The sequence below is a fragment of the Podarcis pityusensis genome (genome assembly GCF_964106645.2).
Source record: "Podarcis pityusensis genome assembly, chromosome: 2".
In the NCBI taxonomy this organism is placed as follows: Eukaryota; Metazoa; Chordata; class Lepidosauria; order Squamata; family Lacertidae; genus Podarcis; species Podarcis pityusensis.
The window spans coordinates 48,594,733-48,613,443 of record NC_138029.1 but is presented as its reverse complement, the minus strand read 5'-3'; the positions used below and the strand labels follow the sequence as shown (position 1 = coordinate 48,613,443).

Below are 18,711 nucleotides of genomic sequence, written 5' to 3'. Positions count from 1 at the left end.
TTGCTCCACGGTGCATTTGAGGAAGTCCCATTTTGTCATAAATCCCATTAAGTAAGATCCGAATATCATTTAGGTCACTCCTTTTATTCAATGACCTCCTGCACTGTATATTCACAAGTCATTTGCTTGCGCATGCTTAGTGAAATAGGAGTAACAACCTACCCTTCAACCTGGTTAAACTGGGGTCTGTGCCAATCAGAACATATACTCCTATGTAACACTGTTCTAATAAATTCCCGAAAATAGCAATGAAACTTGTAGAATAATTGTGTCTTGTCTGCTTTCAAAACTGATGATAAAGCCACCAAATATTTTCCTTATGATCCTGTTTATTTGAAAGACAAATATTGCCCCCTTCCTCAAGTCACTCATGGCGTCCTTAACTATGATCAGTAGCATTTTAGATATTTAGCTAACTATTTATCTATGTATGCTAGTAATATAATTTGACTGTCATAATAACTGTGAAATAATTTGAAAAACCAATCTTAATGAAGCAATTATCAGTTATAAAATGCAGGTCAAACAGTCGGGGGGGGGGGGAATAAATACCGGGAAGAAATCTAGCCTATATAATATACCAAGACCAAAACCAAAAAAAAACACGCATGTCAAATTAAAGGCCACAAACCCTGGGGACATACTATGCAGCAATACAGAGTAGAAGGAAGTAAGTTCTAAGCCAGGCGTAGGCAACCTAAGGCCCATGGGCCACAAGTGGTCCAGAGGGGTCGTCTAACCGGCCCATGAGCTGCCCCTGAACTGAGCTGCCCGCTTGGCGAGTCCCCGCCGCTGCGCTAAATTGGCGCAGCACGGCGTGGGGACTCGCTTTTGTGGTGCCAGAAATCGTGTCTGTGCAGGCTCAGACACCGGAAATCGCAGCCACGCAGATGCCAGAAATGACAGCCAAATGTGCAATCCGGCCCACGGAGGGATCTCCGCTTGAGTGAACCGGCTCAGGCAAGGTAAACCTTGCTGACCCCTGCTCTAAGCAGTGACTTGTGCAGATACCCAACAATGACAGCTTAATCTTAATCAGGCAATTCTGTTTTGTCTCTGGATTGGGAGTAACTGCATGATCCATTCACATTCAACAGAGGACCTTTCTTATGTTCTGCCGGTCCAGGGAATTTCGTTAAGGGGATCCAGGGTGGAGGTGCTTCTGTCTAGATGCCCAGGTGGGGGCTGATGGACCATCGCCACTCAGGCATAATCTCAGACACTATAAAATGTAAGAGTGAATGGATTTTTATTTAAACAATGTAGTTTATGAAACACCTCTTATAATTTTAATTATGTTGTCCTCATTCACACTGAATATCTTTAAAAGAAGTTATACTATTTGGATTTAAAAAGTATCAGTCTCACAGACAGCTTGTGAAAAATATCTGTTACAGAAAGAACACAATAGGAAAGCTATTCAGTTGTAAATTAGTATTTTTACAAACATCTGAATGTTCCATGGCCTTAATTTGCTAACTTAAATATCTACGTATGTGAAAAGGAGAAAAGTGTAACTATGCATTTACTAAGTTTTTGACACTTATTAAAATATAAATATGATGCATCCTCTATGTTCTTTCTTTGATTTCAGAAAGCTCAAAATGCAGCTCTGCTTTTTATTTTTCCAAAGGTTTCATTTAATTCATTGACTTGTTTTTTCCTTCTCTTTCATGTACATATCTGATGACTCTCTGCAACACTTCTAACAAAGGCATTATCAAATTCTGTTTTCATTCACAGGACATGATGCAGCCTTACTGATTTCAAGGAAAGAGACTCAAAGATTCACCTAAGTCCTCCTCTCAAAACAGTCAACAAAGACTCAGTTGTGTTTAATTTTGTTCCTATATTAGCACATTAGCCATCAACAATGGAGTATGTGTATATACAATGTAAGTGTCACCTAGAGTGACCATATAACCACAGTTGAATGTGCAATCCTAAGTAAGCCCAACTGACTCAATGAAACTTACTTCTGAGTATCAGAATATTACCAAACAAGAATATTCCAAAACAAGAAGGAATTATGGGTTTTCTCCCCCTACTTGGAGCATGGAAGAAAACAATGAGTGCATAACTGGTTGAAATGTCGTGCAACATCAGCTATGCAGCTAATGAGATGACTGGTCCGTACCTACTACTATAACATAAATTGTATTATATTATAAAAATAGGCACAGAAGAAACAAGAGGAAGGTGAGGAAATGATGACAGGGATAAATAGGGAAATGACGTATTTTAGTTACATCATTAGGTTTAGTCACAAGTAAGGTAACTTTTGAGGTGGGATCCAAAGAAAGATGCTTCAAGCCATTCTGGGAGGCAGTAAATGAGAAAGGACATACTGTTTTGAGGATCAAGGAAACCTGGATAAGCAAAGGTCACAGACAGGAAGAGAGATATAATTAAATATATAGCAATGATGGGCTTTTAAAGGAAATGACAAGAAGCTGTGATGGATCTGGAAGATGAGAGGAAGCCTGTATAGGAATTTAAGGGGAATATCATGTGGTAAGAGCAACCAGAGGGGAGTAATTTTGGCAGCAAAGGGCTGGGTAGACAAGTGAGTACTAAGGCAAGATAGCAACACCAAGCACAATAAAACTACTAATAGTCAAGGCAAGAGATGACCAGAGTGTGGGACAGAGTTTTTGCCAAAGTAACAGGTAGGAAAGGGTATGTAATTTTGCGTAGGGAAATGTTACATAATTTTGTGATGGAGTGAAGACTCAAAAAGAAATGAAATCTACACATGAACCTACAGAATCTACATGTGAACATATAGAACAGCCTTGCTAGATCAGACCAAAGGCCTATTTATTCCAGTATTGTGTCCTCACTGCAGTAAACCAGTTACCTATGGGAAGTCAATAACACTCTTCTGTATATGATCCCCATCAACAGGTATTCAGAGGCATAAATCCTCTTATTCTGGAGGCAATATATCAATCACGATTAATAGGTATTGATGGCCTTATCCTCCATGTATCTGTCTAATCCCCTTTTGAGGCTGACCAAATTGGTGACTATTTGCATATACATTATACCTTTAAAGCACATTTGAAGATCATTTTCCCCCTCAAAGAATTCTGGACACTATGGTTTGTTAAGTACTGATGGGAATTGAAATAGCCTAACAACAGTTTGAGGCATCTAACAACACTTCTGTTAAAACAATTTAAATCATAAAAATTCAATTAATGGCACTTAAGCAGCATAAAACAATAAACTATAACAATCTACAAAAAAGGCAGCAGAAAACAAAATACTGAGCACAACTTGTACCTCTTTAAGGTAGTATAAAACCCTTCATAGCAGAGCAAAGCCCCGCCCCGCTATTACTATTCAGAATATTTTCTCCATCAAACAGAAATACGCAGAGCATGCAGATACTTTGGCTATTAGATTAAACAAATCTGTAGTTCTAAAGTTGTCTAGCCCTAGCATTGCCATGACACCTCAATTCCAGTATCCCCCTTCCTTTCTCGCCCCGTCACAAGCATCCTCTCCAATATACAGTACTATGTGATGTTTGCCTCTTGTCTGTCAGGAACCAAAGAGGGAGATCCTTTTGCTTCTCTGGTCCTCATGAAGGGCAAATGCTAAACATCCATTTCCTCTGAAGGGCAGACATTCCACACCTCCCTTTTCTGCCTTTTGATGTGACATTCTTTGTCTTCCCCCAGTTATCATCCTTATCTCACTCTTTCCCTTATGTTAATGCTTTTTCCTTGCATGAAACTTTAAAGGAGAATTAAAGGTGACCTACTAATAGTTCTATACCCTTCATGAATCTGAATTTCATGTGTCCATATTTTGGAGAGCTAACATCGTGGTAATTGATTTAAGGAAATGTATCTTAGCCTGTTCTCACTCACAAAAAGAGTGTGTATGTGTGCCTAGGTGCATGCTTTTAACTACACAATCTCAACCAGCTATTAAAACCAAATATAGCCAAAGAGCTTTCAAAGTTTCAAGGGGACGGGGCAAGACAAACTTCTCAGAAGAGAGTTCTGGACCTTTAAAAGAAGATCCCTTCTCTAATTACCAATTTGTTGGTATATGATAATTCCTGGAAGCCAAGATACAAGTTTGGGGCCAGTAATCTTTGATGAGACAACTCCAGTAGAGATTTAAAGTCACAAAATGTACAGCAAAGTGTGGAAATATAGGTGGCTAGACCTTTAAAATATGTCCTTCCAAATGAGTCCCAAAATTTCCCTCTTCCCCTACCATAGGAAAAGACCACACTTTTGGTAAGTTCAAAATATTGGTTTACTTACCCGCTCTTCAAATGTCTGATTCATGTTCTTTTTCCTCAGAAAAGCAGTAAGCCTTAGCTTGGTTACAAAGTGGTAAAAACTCCTAGATTATTGGTATAGGAACTCAAGAGTGGCTTGTGAGAGTCATGCAGCTGAGCTGGAACAATTAGCTCAAACATTTTCACATGCTGAATTTCTCAGGGGGCAGGGACAATAGTCTTGATTAATAATTTCCTTCCAAGGTAAGGGAAGTGACATAGCTAAGCCTGGCAGGGCAGCTTACTCTATAGTCTTAACCCTTTCATGCATTAATTAGACTTAAGCATGCTGGTTATATGAGTGTGGTTATCCCACACAATTGCACCCAGAAGCAAGTCAGAAGCTACTTTATAGGCAAACAACTATATTATAGGCAAATGCACACAGCAACACAAACACTGAACCTCATGGATATTCCAAAGGGTAGAAAAGAAATATATTATACAATTGATACCTCCCTCCTTAAAATATGCTTTGGATGCAGCACTCTGTGTGTGTGTGTGTGTGTGTGTGTGTGTGTGTGTGAATGAGTAACTGATTCAATCATTGCAATATCATGTTATTAGGTTATTGCACACAACCCAAGGCTGAAATCTGGTTCACATATAATCCAAAACATGCCGTTTACTGGGGGGAAACCCACAGAAATATAAGCTCTATGTAGAGAATATTCAACCTGGATTTGGGTGGGTGTGTGGAACATAGTGGAACCATACCCCCAGCTCAAAATATCATCACATAGCTTTGCTTATAATGCAGCTGCAGAGGGAAATGTGTATACCAAGCCCCAGCTGCCCCCTTCCCCTCCTTTTTGCCTCCATTTAATCCTCATGAAAAATTACCAAAATGTACCGCAATTTTACTGCCGGCAAATGGGATAGTGAAATTGGGGGCCCATTTTGACTCTACCATTCAAAGCATCTTAAACCATACTATTTGTATATCTTTACTTTGAAACAAGAAGCCTTAAAAATTGTAATATTGCACAAAGAGAGACAACTCCAGGCATTCAGAATACTTAATGGTCTGAACATTGTTTCCTTGAAATGGAACATATGAAGTGTATTCCAAAATGGGCAATATATTTACAGACTTCTAGAACTTTAAATCTGGTCCAAGGCACCCTTGTTATTACAGAAATATTAAAACCAAACTTTTGGACATTGAATGGTCAAAATCTGAGATATGAAGTTCACTTCATAATAGAGCCAAGCACAGCTTCACACATGGAACAGAATTCTGTTCCATGGGGCTTCCATTGTATCGTCCCACCTTTGAATTGGGTTCATATTGGGGCAAAATAGACTCCCAGTAGCAGCCAGAAACATATCTATACTTGCAGGACGCAAGCTTTATTAACTTTACAGAAAATGAGCAGGTATTTTTGTTATTGGCTATACCTTTATATACAAAAGCAGAACATTAGTTCAGAAATACTTTTGAAGGTCCTTTATCACAGAACCTTATTTTCTCCATAGTCCTGAACATTTCTCTCACTTAAGTCTTTGGTGTGTTAATGCAGGTAGGTTGTCTTCCTTCCTGTGATAAATGAACGAATACAACTATCAAACTACTAAAATAAAAACCTAAGACTTTTAACACTTGTTCCAGAGTTGAAACAAAGATGCTTATGGCAAAATGTGACTAAATCCCAAGAGATCATCTCACTGAGGCCTAAAGGGCTTTGAACTCTAAGTGAAATCATAGAATCATAGATGTCTGAGCAAGGCACGTCTGATGGAGAAGCAGTGATCATTACAAAAGACAGAAATCTATGGCAATCTTCACTTACATTCTAAGAGCGGGGGATTGTTTCTGAACAGCCCTTTAGAATTTCTAAGGATCAGGCTTGAAATTAATATGAAAACCAATCAATTATGCATTAAAATGTGTGAAGAAAACTGAAAGCTAGGTCACCTTACACTGCAGACTGAAAGAGCCAAGGAAAGAAATAGGTAAACTCATGGAAATAAAATGTGCATGTGTATTTCTCTTTGTATGTATTTTTGTGGATCCTTCCTAAGCACTTTGTCTAAGCTAAGTACCATAAATTGCATGCCACAGCATAAATGCAAACAAGTTAGAACTTTAAAGCTCGATTCTGTGAGTCACTGGACTGGTGTAACAGCTCAGAGAATTGAATGTGAGAATCCCAGGGCTGGTAATAAAAATACATCAGCTGTCTTAATTAGTTTAACCTAGTCAGAGCCTCAATGGTCACTGTTGCTGTGCAGTGGGGCTTGATGCCCTTCGTGTCTAATTCAGTAGGTAAGCAGCACAACAACTGCACTATAATAATCCCATAAATCAGGGATCACCAACATGGCACCTATGGGCACCATATTGTCTGTGAATGACTTCATTGGTGCCCTTTGGCAGGGGCCCCAGGTGCTGAGATTTTTCTTATAAATAGCCCTCCTAGAAAGAAAGTTTTGAAGCAAAATAGGTCAGTAAAATACAGGCAGCAACTGTTTTAGGCGCATTCAATATGTATCGCGCCAAACCCGGAAGTGACCTGAAAATGTCACAAAAAGGGGCGGGGCAGGAGCGGAACAGGGTGTTTGCAGGCTTTTTCAATGAGTGTTCCAATTATACGCGATTGCATGCAAGTAAACAATGACCTGGAACGCAACCCCTACACAAACCTGGGAGTTGCCTGTAAAGGATTTCTAGGAAATGAGCAAGCTTGCCTGCTCCCATCTGTCAGTGTTTTCTGGGTAGCAAGCAATACAAATACCGGTACTTGGGGTCCCAAAGTACTGCTGTTTGCCTCACCTCTTTAAAGCACTTTTGCTTCTGTCTTATCTTACGGGCAGAAATTCAATAAGTTAAACCTATTGGAAATACAATTATGAGAAACGATTCACCATAACTGTCTGTACTCTCTCTAAATTTTTGTTACGCCATGCCCTCCTTGGCAGACATGTTGTGTTATGCCATTTTGTGACTGCACTCTCTCAAAATTCAAAATGTGCCCTCAAGTTCAAAAGGTTACTGACCCCTGCCACGAGCAATGGCATGCACTTATGTTCTCTTGAAAAAGAACCAAATTGTTCTGTTCCCTACGTAAAACATGAACAAAATTCTTCCAGACATCAGGCAAGTGATCTTGAAACTGTCACAAGGTGATACCAATTTCATGTCATTTCTGTTTTTTAAACACATAGCTAGAATTAGTGGGTACTGATGAGTTTTCCATGGTATATTTTTAGAGAAGTTAATCACCTGTCTTCTCACTTAATCATTATCTTATAGTAGGCCTATTACATGCATATGTCTTCAAATCAGTACAGCATGAGCATACAGTAGGCTAATTCAAACAACCTGCATTACCAACTCTTTCGTTGACATATCAAATTTGAAATTAACTGTTAAAACAGAAACAGCAAAGAATCTAGCAGCACCTTAATGTTATGCCTAAATTTTAATAGATTAGAGTTTATTCCATAATAAACTGGCTAGTTTTTAAGGCACCACAAAACTTATTTTTGCAGCAGCAGACTAATACTCCTCATAAAATTTATAAAACATATAAGGGGGGGGGGGAGAGACATTGTCCCAGCTGCCTTAATCTGTACCATAAAGGAAAAAATTGAACTTTGCACTGTCAATCGAATAGTGATTTCAAAGCACTAAATTCAGTTATAATAAGCGTAAGTGCTCAAATGGAACATTTTAATCGTTTTAACAGCACACAACAATTGCATGTGACCCTGTGATTTTTTTTCTACATAGCTGGGAGTTACGGTAAGCTTTGCCTTGCCAATTAGAAAAAAACCCTGATATTCTCTCAAAATAAGCAGAAATGGAAAGGGCAAGAAAGCACACTGGCATTTTATAATGAACTTGGGCTACAAACAATGCAAATCTAACTGACTGACAATGTCATTAGCTCATTTACAATAGGATATTGTGATGTGTTTGAAAAGGAACCAGGATCCGGCCCAACTGGAAAAGATTCCCTGCCCTCCTTTACAAAAAGTCTGCAAAGTTAATATGAAGCCATGATGACCATGGCATTATTGTTGATTCCCACTGCTGAGCCCAGGCATGTGGTGTGGTTGACATCTTTTTCAATCTCACTGTCCATCTTGAACCATCACACATACAAAGGCGTTCATTTGAACTATACCAGCATGACCAGCAGTCATCCATAACCATCTTCCATTACAGTTTGTCTTCCTTATGCATCATCTGTGTGGCCTTGTCTTCATGATACATTTCCAAAGGGCAAGAATAGTTTTCCAGTTTGGATGTAAGAGCGGAATATGATTTGCCAAAAACTAGTAACTAATTACTCTGGGAGCACAATGAGAGGGTGGTTTTTATTTAATAAAAAAAATCATGACTTGCATAGCTCTGGAAAGTCTATGCTGTAACATACAAGTACTCCGCTGACCAAATATAAATCAAAATAATGATTTAAGAAAAACCTGACTCATGCAAGGAAAAAAAAGTAATGTCAGTGGGCTTTTGCACTTCAACCTAATAATGATTTAATTCTACATCTTGGGCATACGTGGCTTTTCTTTTCTTCCTTTGGACAAATTCTTCATGTTGGCAGTACTTCAGGATCTATTGACTTTCCATGAGCCCTGCATCCATCTGGATGGCAGCAGGGGGTCTGTGATGGTAAAGGCCCGGAACTCTTAAGCCAAAATATATTTCCAGGGATTTTATATTTATTTATTTTTAAAAAAAGAATTGACCAGCTCACTCTAGTTTGAAAAGTGCCAGGGGATCTTTAATGCCCTTACAACTGAGCCCACTTTAACACAGAAGAGAAGTTCCTCTAGCGATCTAGCAGCTACAGAAGTCAAGCTGGGATGGATACGCATGCCTAGGTTTCTTATCTACAGCTTAAACCAATGTCCTTCTGGCAAAGAGATGAAGGCGCTACCTACTGAGCTGCCCAAACCCTTTTATTTAGTCTGTTAAAATAACTCAAAGTCAATGTTTTTTTTATTGCGCATAAGAAAAGAAAAGCTAAGGATTCAGGATTTTTGTTGTTGCAAATGTATTTTCTACCATGTAAGCTGAAAAATACACAATCCATTTTTTCCCATTTAGTAAGGGGTGATACTCAGCCATCTGCAGGAGACTCTATTCTGTATCTGTGGGATTCCATTTTTAATGATTTGTCATAGGGCTTTAAATTATACTGCTAGAAAATAGAGATACCCATTTCTGTAAACCCAGATTGCAGAAGGTCATAAAACAGAATGTTTTAAGCTCTCTTAGAAGAGTATATGGAAACCACCAAGAGGGATGAAATAAAAACAAAACACAACAAAATAGGGCTCCTTTAGGGCAGTGTTAGTACTGTTAATTTTAAGATTATATAACCTTATACAATGTACTGTTCATAATACACCACTTCGGAAATAATTCAATACTGCTTGCTCCTTCACAATAATTTGTTTTATTTGTAATTCATTAGAACTTGCATTCATTTCTATATTATACACATAATGGCCATGTTTATACCCATAGTTAATTTTACTGGCATTACCACAGTTACTGTGAATGTAGAGACCACTCCTTCTTCATGCCTCCTCCAAGAAATCACTTTGTGCTATAACTGCAGATCATGGTCTACTGAACTCATATAAACTGTGATTGGGGAGCCAAGAACAAATCCCCAGTTCAAAAGGAAACTAAGCCAGAGATTTTATCTTACTCCTCCTTCACTCTTCCCTTAACATGAAAAGCAATCTGTGCCTTCATGGTAAACCATTAACTGTCGTTTATCATGATAGGCAAATGCAGATAGTATTAATATGAATCAGATGACTGAATATAATTCAAACCAATATAATGTTAATGTGTCAAATGTTTTATTTATTTTTTGTGAATAAAATTATAGGGCTTTAGTGCAAGGCTGGTATTTGCTAAGGTGTGGCATTCAAAATCAAGGTAACAACCAAAGAGTAAGAACTGCTGACAGTGGAACTGTTTCCCTCCCTCTCTTTCCCTGGAGGTGCTTAAGCAGAAGTTAGATGGCCATCTGCCATATATGCTTTCGTTGAGATTCCTATATTACAGGGGGTTGGACTAGATGACCCTTGGGTCCCTTCTAACTCTACAATAACTCCATTATTTTTCTCTTTCATCCGTATTATTTGCAACTCAAAGAGAGTCCTTGCTGCAAGTATGAAGAGCATCCTTTTAATTTGTAACTCAATGTATAGAGAGGTATCTCACCCACAAATGGGATTCTAGATTTGAGCATCAGTATCTATTCTTATCTTATCGTTGCATTTATTGCAGTTGGGCTACACAAAAAAATTATGAATGAAATGTAAAAAGTGTATTTAAAATCAATGTATTTTAACTGCAAAAAATTGCAATTGAGGACCAAAAATTGCAACTGAGGACCAAACTATATGTTATCTTAACTGCATGGTGAGATATATATATATATATATATATATATATATATATATATATATGCCACCAGAGCATAAGTTTCATCAGGACTACACACACCGGGAATATAATATAACCCTCCCCTCCCCTCCCCAGTCAAAAATTCCTATCAAAAATCACTTCATCTGCTATGCTGCAATTAGACTGAAACCAAGGAATAATGAGAAATTCTACATATTATTAATTTCTACATATTTTTAATTATATTTTTTTCTAAAACATTGTTTTTTTTATAAATACTTTCCAGTAAGTTGGCACTGTATTTGAAGAAAGTGCATTTCTCTATTTAACTGTAATGCTAGTTTTGAGCAATTAAACGTCTTTCTGCAGTAAAAAGGTTGAATTCATTTGCTGTGTGGTTATGCTAGTTATGATTGATGTCACTTCTGCAAATGATAAACCAATCACCTCGATGATGTAATGTCATTTTAAGAGTGCTAGAATCTAATTTCTCTCAAACTGTAAGCTCTGATGAGTTCTAATAAAGATTTATTGTAGATTAAAGACCTTCATAATATCAACAATGGATTGCTCATTTGATGAGAGATTTGATTATGTATTTTTTTTTAAGCATAGGAATTTTCCATGTATATGAAGAATGGTTAGCAGGAAAGGCACAGAGCAGTGTAATCAGATGACTATCTGCTCATCTTTGGAAAGACTCATAATAAACAGATCTAGGAATTAGTATCTAATTGTGAGGGTTGACATAAACGTAAGTATACATTTAAGTCAAGTAGCATAAATCATTTGTCTAAGTGATACTTTATTAAAGGCAACACAATGAACTTAGTACACTAGTTCAAACTCACACAATTATTTTAAACCTGCACCCAACAGCGCCTCTATTTGTTAAATCAGGACAAAAAAAGTAAACATGCTAGATCTCACCTAACACCCTTGAATTTCAAAATCTAAGAATTCTCATCTACAAGAAGTACTAGATACATCTTTCTCCTGCACCCCTCTTCATAATAATAATGAATCTTGGCTCTAGGATTTTTAAGGGTGGAAATAAATGGGCCAACAGTTTGTTAATTTACAGCAGCATGAACTATTTTGATACTCTGAAAATCAGCCTGCAAACTGCATGCATTCTTACTAATTTATTCAGGTGCAATTACTGCATTGCTCTTGTACATCTTGAAAAAAGAAAGACGACCCAATAATACAAATACATTAAATCATCCAAGCTACACTTACAGGTTCCAGGCTGCTACTGAATCAGAAAAGTCACAATCTAACGCCACTGAAAAAAGGAGGTATTTATCTTACAGTGCTACACATTTCAGGAAAATGTAGCTGAAACATAACCGTTGCATATTTGCATTCAGGACTGATTATTGTTGAATTACCTGATTATCCTACTTTTAAAATGAGAAGCACATAACTAGAGCGTATGACCTATTTCATGCTCCATTCTAAAAAGGAAGGAAGTGTGAAAGTAAAAATGCCAGAAGAAACACAAAGCAGCATGGCGCTTTTAATGATTTTTGAAATACTTTAAAGGTTTGGTTGCAAGATGTGCTATAATACCAGCAGGTGAATGAGCAAAGTGAATTCAGACCCCCTTCAAATAGACTGGCTTAAATGTTTAGGGCAACGTCAGCCACCTTGAGTCTAATCAAGGAGAAAGGTGGGGTGTAAATAAATGTTTAATAATAATAATGGTTAAACCTATTTTGCTGTCTATTTGTTATAGTTAATTTATGGACTGTGTCCTATCCACTAATTTTGAAGTGGTTTATAATAAAATCAAAATACATAAATATACAAGGAACATGATTTCAGATGTTTAATTTGGATGCAGTAAATGCTAAATATATAATATCCATATCTATATAATTAAAATTGGAGAAGACAACTACTAGACAATATTATACAAATTTCTTATCACACCTCAAATGGTGAAACTTTAAACTTCCATGTAACCATGCTTAGAATAACAATTTAAGGTGGCAACTTTTCTTTATCATGAATGGTGGCTATCTTTTTTCATTAACAAAATATTGACGCTTTTTCATAATACAGCACCATAAAAAACATACTAATCTAAATGAAAACAAAAACGAAAAAGAGAAAGAAAATGCAAAGTCCTCTCTCAAAGCTAGATCTTAACCCTTCTCTTACACAGAAAGGGGTGGACCTTCCCAGCTCACACTTGCAAGCTTCCCTTTGTTCTCCCACACATCCCTGCCTCTCACATGGGGGTCCTTCACCAACCATGAATGGTGGACATCTTAAGAGAATTGTGATCTCTTATGCTTCCTTCTCAAGAGAAATGACAGCAGATTGCAACTCAAGTTCATTCCTCCAGTTTTACAGCTCATAAATACTGAGAATACTGTTCACTGTAATGTGTTAAAGCAAAAACTCAAGTAAAAAGTTTTATTTTATTTACTAGTTCTGGATTTACACATCCATTAAGCATTGTGACATATTAATAGCATATAATAAGCAGACATGTTACACTACTTTAAAATGGTACTATAATAGAAAAATTGGGATAGTAAGATTCTTTACTTTTATTTTTAAAAAGGTCAAAGAGTAAAAAAGGTCTAAATTTGAAATGGCAGAGCCTCCAAAGACTTTTATACAGAATCTAAAATGATACTGAATATTGGAATGAGTATTGAAACCAAACTAACCTTTAAACGAAATGAAGAATCACAGTCTACCAGTCTGTTGATTTAGGTTTCCCAAATTTTTGATGCCTGTGTGTGAAAACCACCTGTACCTGGTTTTTCCAAGTACTCTACAATGCTTTTAAAGCATCTGAACTCTGACTTGTGAAAGGATCTTCTGCAAGCACTGAGTTATGCAAATCAGAACCTACTTTCTCATGTAAAATGGAACCTACTTTCTCATTTAAAAATACAATCTAAATGTTTTATAAGCCAGAAGTCAATTTCAAAGGGCATCACCATTGCATGAAGACTGGAAAGTTAGGATTAGCTGTTAATACCGATATGAGGATAGTGTGAAACATAACAACAGGGCCAGCTTAACATTTTGCATTTTAAAAGCCAATGTATTATTCTATATAAATGCAAAGCAGTGAAAACCCTATCGGTTATATTTTTCCTGCAAACAAGTACAAACCATTCATGAAGATTTCCATCAGTTAATAAGGCACATTAATGGTTTCAGTTTCATATGTAACTACTAATTCAAAGGAAACACTCCCAAATAAAACTTTGTCAATGAGATATCAAATGAATATTCATCTATCAAGATATAAAACAATCTAATAAAGCATTCAAAACCTCCAGTTTTTCACAGTTACAAATATTTGCCCATTTCTCACAATGTTCATGCTTGAGTCACTGTTTTCATGACAACTAGAAATTGCTCATTTGAGCTAAGAATTTTATAATCAAATGCCACATGTATAGCGTTTCCTTACCACTGCTGGAAGTCTGCTGTGGCCCTGAGCATGCTCTTAGCAGGTATGAATTTGGGGAGAACTCCTCATCAGGGTTGGTATCCATGATTTGATGGGAAGTATTGCTGTCTAGCAAGGGCATCTGGCAGCTAACTGGTGGTGGATTATGGGAACTGGGCAGCTGAGCGGATGGGAGAAGGCTAGACGAGGATGTAGGTGGAATGGGACGACCTGGGAAAGAGGACAGAGGGATCAAAGTTCAGCAATGAATGTAATGAAAGAAACCACAAACAGTAACACTGAAATTGTTTGTTACCACATATGATTACAGCTGGGGCTGAATCAAAATACCCATTGTCAATTGGTATTGACTCTCCCCTTTGCATCATATTCAAGACGGTATGATAAGCTGTGTTGACAAGGCATTCCAAGAAAGGGGATTGGCCTCTCCTGATAATGTCTTCACAGCATCAGCCTGTATCAGGCTATATGAACCGATGCTAGATGAATGAAAATAAAACCTATTTGTAAAACAGCACTGAACACACACACTTAAAACCCCCTCATCACTAATTTTTTTAATATAAGAAAGTTTTAATGCCAATAATTTATTTTAGAGGGAACAGGCAGTTTTCTATACCCACCAATTGATCTAGCATCAGCATTATGTTTGAGGAGATTCACAGATCCACAATCACAGAATAAAAATCCCACTTGGAAGCATTTTGTAAGCCAGTTATTTTCAGTACCTAAAAGAAAACAGCACTCCTCCCTCTGTTGTTTTCTGCTCTGCTGAACCAGGGTTTCTGAATGTTGTAAAGAAAAATGATATGAACTGGACTCGGAAAACTTGACTGACACATTCAAGTCCGTTTAAAAAACAAAAGCATTATTCGCAAAACAGCTTCACACTGAAGCCTCCATTCACTGAGAGATGGGAATGAAAGGCAAAAGGATTATAAAAATATTCCTCATAAGTACCAGTAATGCACACCTCAGTAAGCCATTGCAGATGTTGCTCCATTTTTGTAAATTCAGGCAATAAATTATTTTGACTCCTGCTGCTGCTGCTACTACAACTACTACAGCATTACACAGAGAATCTACAAAGCATTGCACAATAAAATAAATACAAAAGCAAAAAAACAAAACCTATTTTAGTTTCATAACATAAATGAGAAATGCATCCTAACTCAGTATCAGCAGCAATGCTAAACTAGCTAAGTAGTCCCAGGAAAATCTCTCTTGAATAGCAACCCAAATTCTAACTAGAGTGCTGGTAACATTCTCTCAAGTCAGACTCAAAGAAAAACTTTGAGGGTTTGTAAAAACCTGCCTGAAACCAGATAACAGCTTTTGAAATTTCACCCTGTATCAGATCAAGTCTGAGCTGGAAAATAATTCCTGGCTTCCCTTCCCACATCTTTGGGAGCTCTCCCTGTTACCATAATCCCCATTCCCAAAAAAACACTCCCTCTTCCCTTACTTGGCAAGCAGAAGTGGCATGTGTTTTAACATGCAGAGAGGAATGAGTTTTCTCCTACTTCCTTCTGTCCTTCCCTCTTGTTGCCCCCCCACAGCAGAATAGTAATTGAAGTAGCTCTTTTAAGAACATCTCCCATGAATCCCTTTCAACTACTGCCACTCATCATGCTGTGGGACAAAGAAGGAAGGAATTCTCTTCCTGTGCACCACCATTATGTTTTCTGCCAGGCAAGTAACGGAAATGGGGATGTACTGGATGGGCACTGAAACAAAGGTTATTTGGGAACAGGTATGGCTGGTGGAACACGAGGCATTCCTAGCTCAGAAAAATGATCAGAGTTCTCTCCAATTTTGGACGAAGAATTCACTTGTTGCCAAATTAACCCAATGTGTCTGGAGACAGCTTGCCCATCTCTAGTTTTAATTATCCTGCAAGGTGTACAAGGTGTTGTACAGGTGTTGTGAAGTGGGTTTTGCTGGTTCCAGAAGGGTTTGTGTAACAACCAATAAGAACCTCCTCTGAGTCTGAAAGGGAAGGAAAATGGATGGAAGGCTGCTCTGTTAACCTTAGAAGATTAAACTATGTGGAAAGATGGTCTTCAATTATGCAGGGCAGAATCTTTAAAACACTGAACATAATACTACACTGGAATTGGGTCCAGAAATAATTTGATAGCCAATGCAAATGAGCAAAAATAAGTGTAACATGTTCTTTGGAGGGTCTGATCTTTCAGGAGTATTATGGCACCATCAACGAAAGTTAAACTCCCAGGCTTATATATAACAGTCCTAATAAAACTAGCTGTCCTTTTTTGTAGACTCAGGTGGCACCTGTCCCATCTTGGCATGTTTATTTTAAATCTGTGTCAGAGTTCCACACATAAGCACATGAATTTTAATTTGCCAAAGCAAATTGCATTCCAACATAATCATGATTTTGAAATGGATTAATATGTTGTACACACCAGCACATTCCACCCTATACAACCTACCCAGAGCATAGTCTTCATGGTTACATTCCAGAACACAGTGTGTGCCCTCAGTGAAGTGCTTTCATAGCACAATCGCCAAGGCACTTGGGAAAGTCATTCTGTGGGTCTGTTTCCCCTGGAAATTTGTTTAAACACTATCTTACCCGCAGGGTATTTATGTAACTTTGTGGCTGTATGTTATTGGCTTTCAAAAATCCGTATATCCACATAATAGAGAATGTATTGAATTGTGGCTGTAAATTGTGCAGAACGAAAATAATGTATATATTGTATTTTGCTGCTGAAAAGATATGGTTGACAAATTAGAATTAAGTTAAGCCAAAACATTCTTTGGTTTAATCAGAATTGTACATTTACCAACTCATATTTCTAACTGCTTCTATCTTCCAGATAGAAACCCATCGATGCACAACAGAGAAAAACACCCTTCTATATGCTCCCTTTCCTATATTATTTTTCCAGCTCACCACGCCAAGCCACCCATTCAACAGAACTTAGTGCAGGAATACATGTTTTAAGGCCTCAGCATTAAATGCTGACTCAACAGAGTTGCTTGCCTAGGGTCAGGACAATTCTCTGCAATTACAGTTCCTAATGACTGAAGCACCTAAATGCCCAAGCTTCTTTCTTGCTTTAGCACTTCAAACATGGAAGGATAGATGGCAGGAGATTCTTTGCATTGCACATATTCATCATCCTTGTCAGGGAAAAAGAAATTAGAGAAGACCTGCTGCTTGACTGATTTTTGGGAGGAGTAAAAATGGTTTGTGTCTGGTGAGATGGAGAAATTGTTCAGGAGTAGCTTAACCATGTGGAAATGTGACCTCTGTATTGCTGCCAAGGTCAGTGAGGCATACAAAGCTCTGCTGCATATATGAATTAGCTACAAATGTTAGAGAAATGGGATTTTACAGTAGTTCTTTTCAACTATGGTTTATACAACTAGTTATAATCATGCAGTAAAATAAAGAAAGGGGGTTATCTGAAATCTAAGGCTTGCAGATATCATCAAAGTTAATGATACTGATTTATCCAATACTAAAGGCTGATTTATATACTGTTGAGAAACGTAAATCTCAAGCAACATGGACATGGGGATTTTGCCCTCCTCCCCTTTCATTCTCAAAACAGACCGTGTGAAATGACAGATTTGAAGAATCACAGATATTTGCGTCACTAAAACAATCAACATCAGAGCAGGCTTCTATAGCAGGAATTGTACTTTGGAATACCCCATGGTGCATTATCAGTAGGAGACACTTCCAAGCCACAGCCATAGAGTGGATTGTGCCCCCATCCCCGCAGTGCAAGTTGAAACGCAGAAAGAGGCCTGGCTGACAGTGACATTTCTCCGAACTGCTGTGCACCAAAAGTTCTGTAATTTCACAGCAATATGGCCATTCTCATAAAATCATTGTGGCTTCCACTCCCCCCTCCCAAACTTCAGGAGCACTCTTTTTTGGATGTTGGCCCTAACCACAGCTATTGGCTCATAGCAATTAATTGCAACAGCACCTGACTAAATGTATGCCTGCATTTTAGACAATTAGTAGGTCATGGTGGGTGTGTAAAAACTGTATGTACATTTAAAAAAGCATTACTGCCTTGGGTGAAATGGAAGCAAAAAAATGCAAGCTTCAAGGTTTGCTACAAAAGCAGCCAAACACTTTTTCAGTACCAATAACTCTTTTTCCTAACCTTATCTAAGAGATGTGTTTACTGGTGATAAGAGGACCAAAGTTGATGTCATAAACCCATGACATGTATATCCTTGTGAAATATTACACTGTATGTCAGAGAAAATTAATATACAGATTCAGATTTATTGTGGTTCTCTTTCCAACAAAATGACTCAAGCATCAAGAATTATATTTGACACACCTTGCATGGGAAAAATATCCTGTATATGAGAAATTCTCACACATTCTGACTGTGTTTAAACACCACATGTGAAATATAAGGAAAAACAGGAAGGATTTTCATATTTTGTAATCCACATATGCTCAGCCATATGTGTGTGTTTTCTAGCATGAGCTCAGCTTGACCATATTTAAAAAGAAGTGGTAAAATTCTTTTTTAAAGTGATATGCGGGTCATCATAATTAAATACAATCTT

General features: G+C 37.6%; 1 protein-coding gene across 10 annotated transcripts in view; it reads right to left on the bottom strand.

Moving 5' to 3' along the window:
* The window catches only part of TENM2 (teneurin transmembrane protein 2), a 696,995-nt gene that overhangs the window by 258,294 nt on the left and 419,990 nt on the right, over nucleotides 1–18,711 (bottom strand). For 5 of the 10 annotated variants that reach the window (XM_080995203.1, XM_080995205.1, XM_080995206.1 and 2 more), the window contains one exon: nucleotides 14,140–14,349. The exons of 2 other annotated variants lie outside the window; for them this stretch is intronic. In XM_080995203.1, the coding sequence (XP_080851329.1) occupies nucleotides 14,140–14,349 (210 nt within the window). Of the gene's footprint in view, nucleotides 1–14,139; nucleotides 14,350–14,867; nucleotides 14,925–18,711 lie in introns of all 10 variants that reach the window. 3 more of the 10 variants (XM_080995195.1, XM_080995200.1, XM_080995199.1) reach the window with 1 other exon arrangement.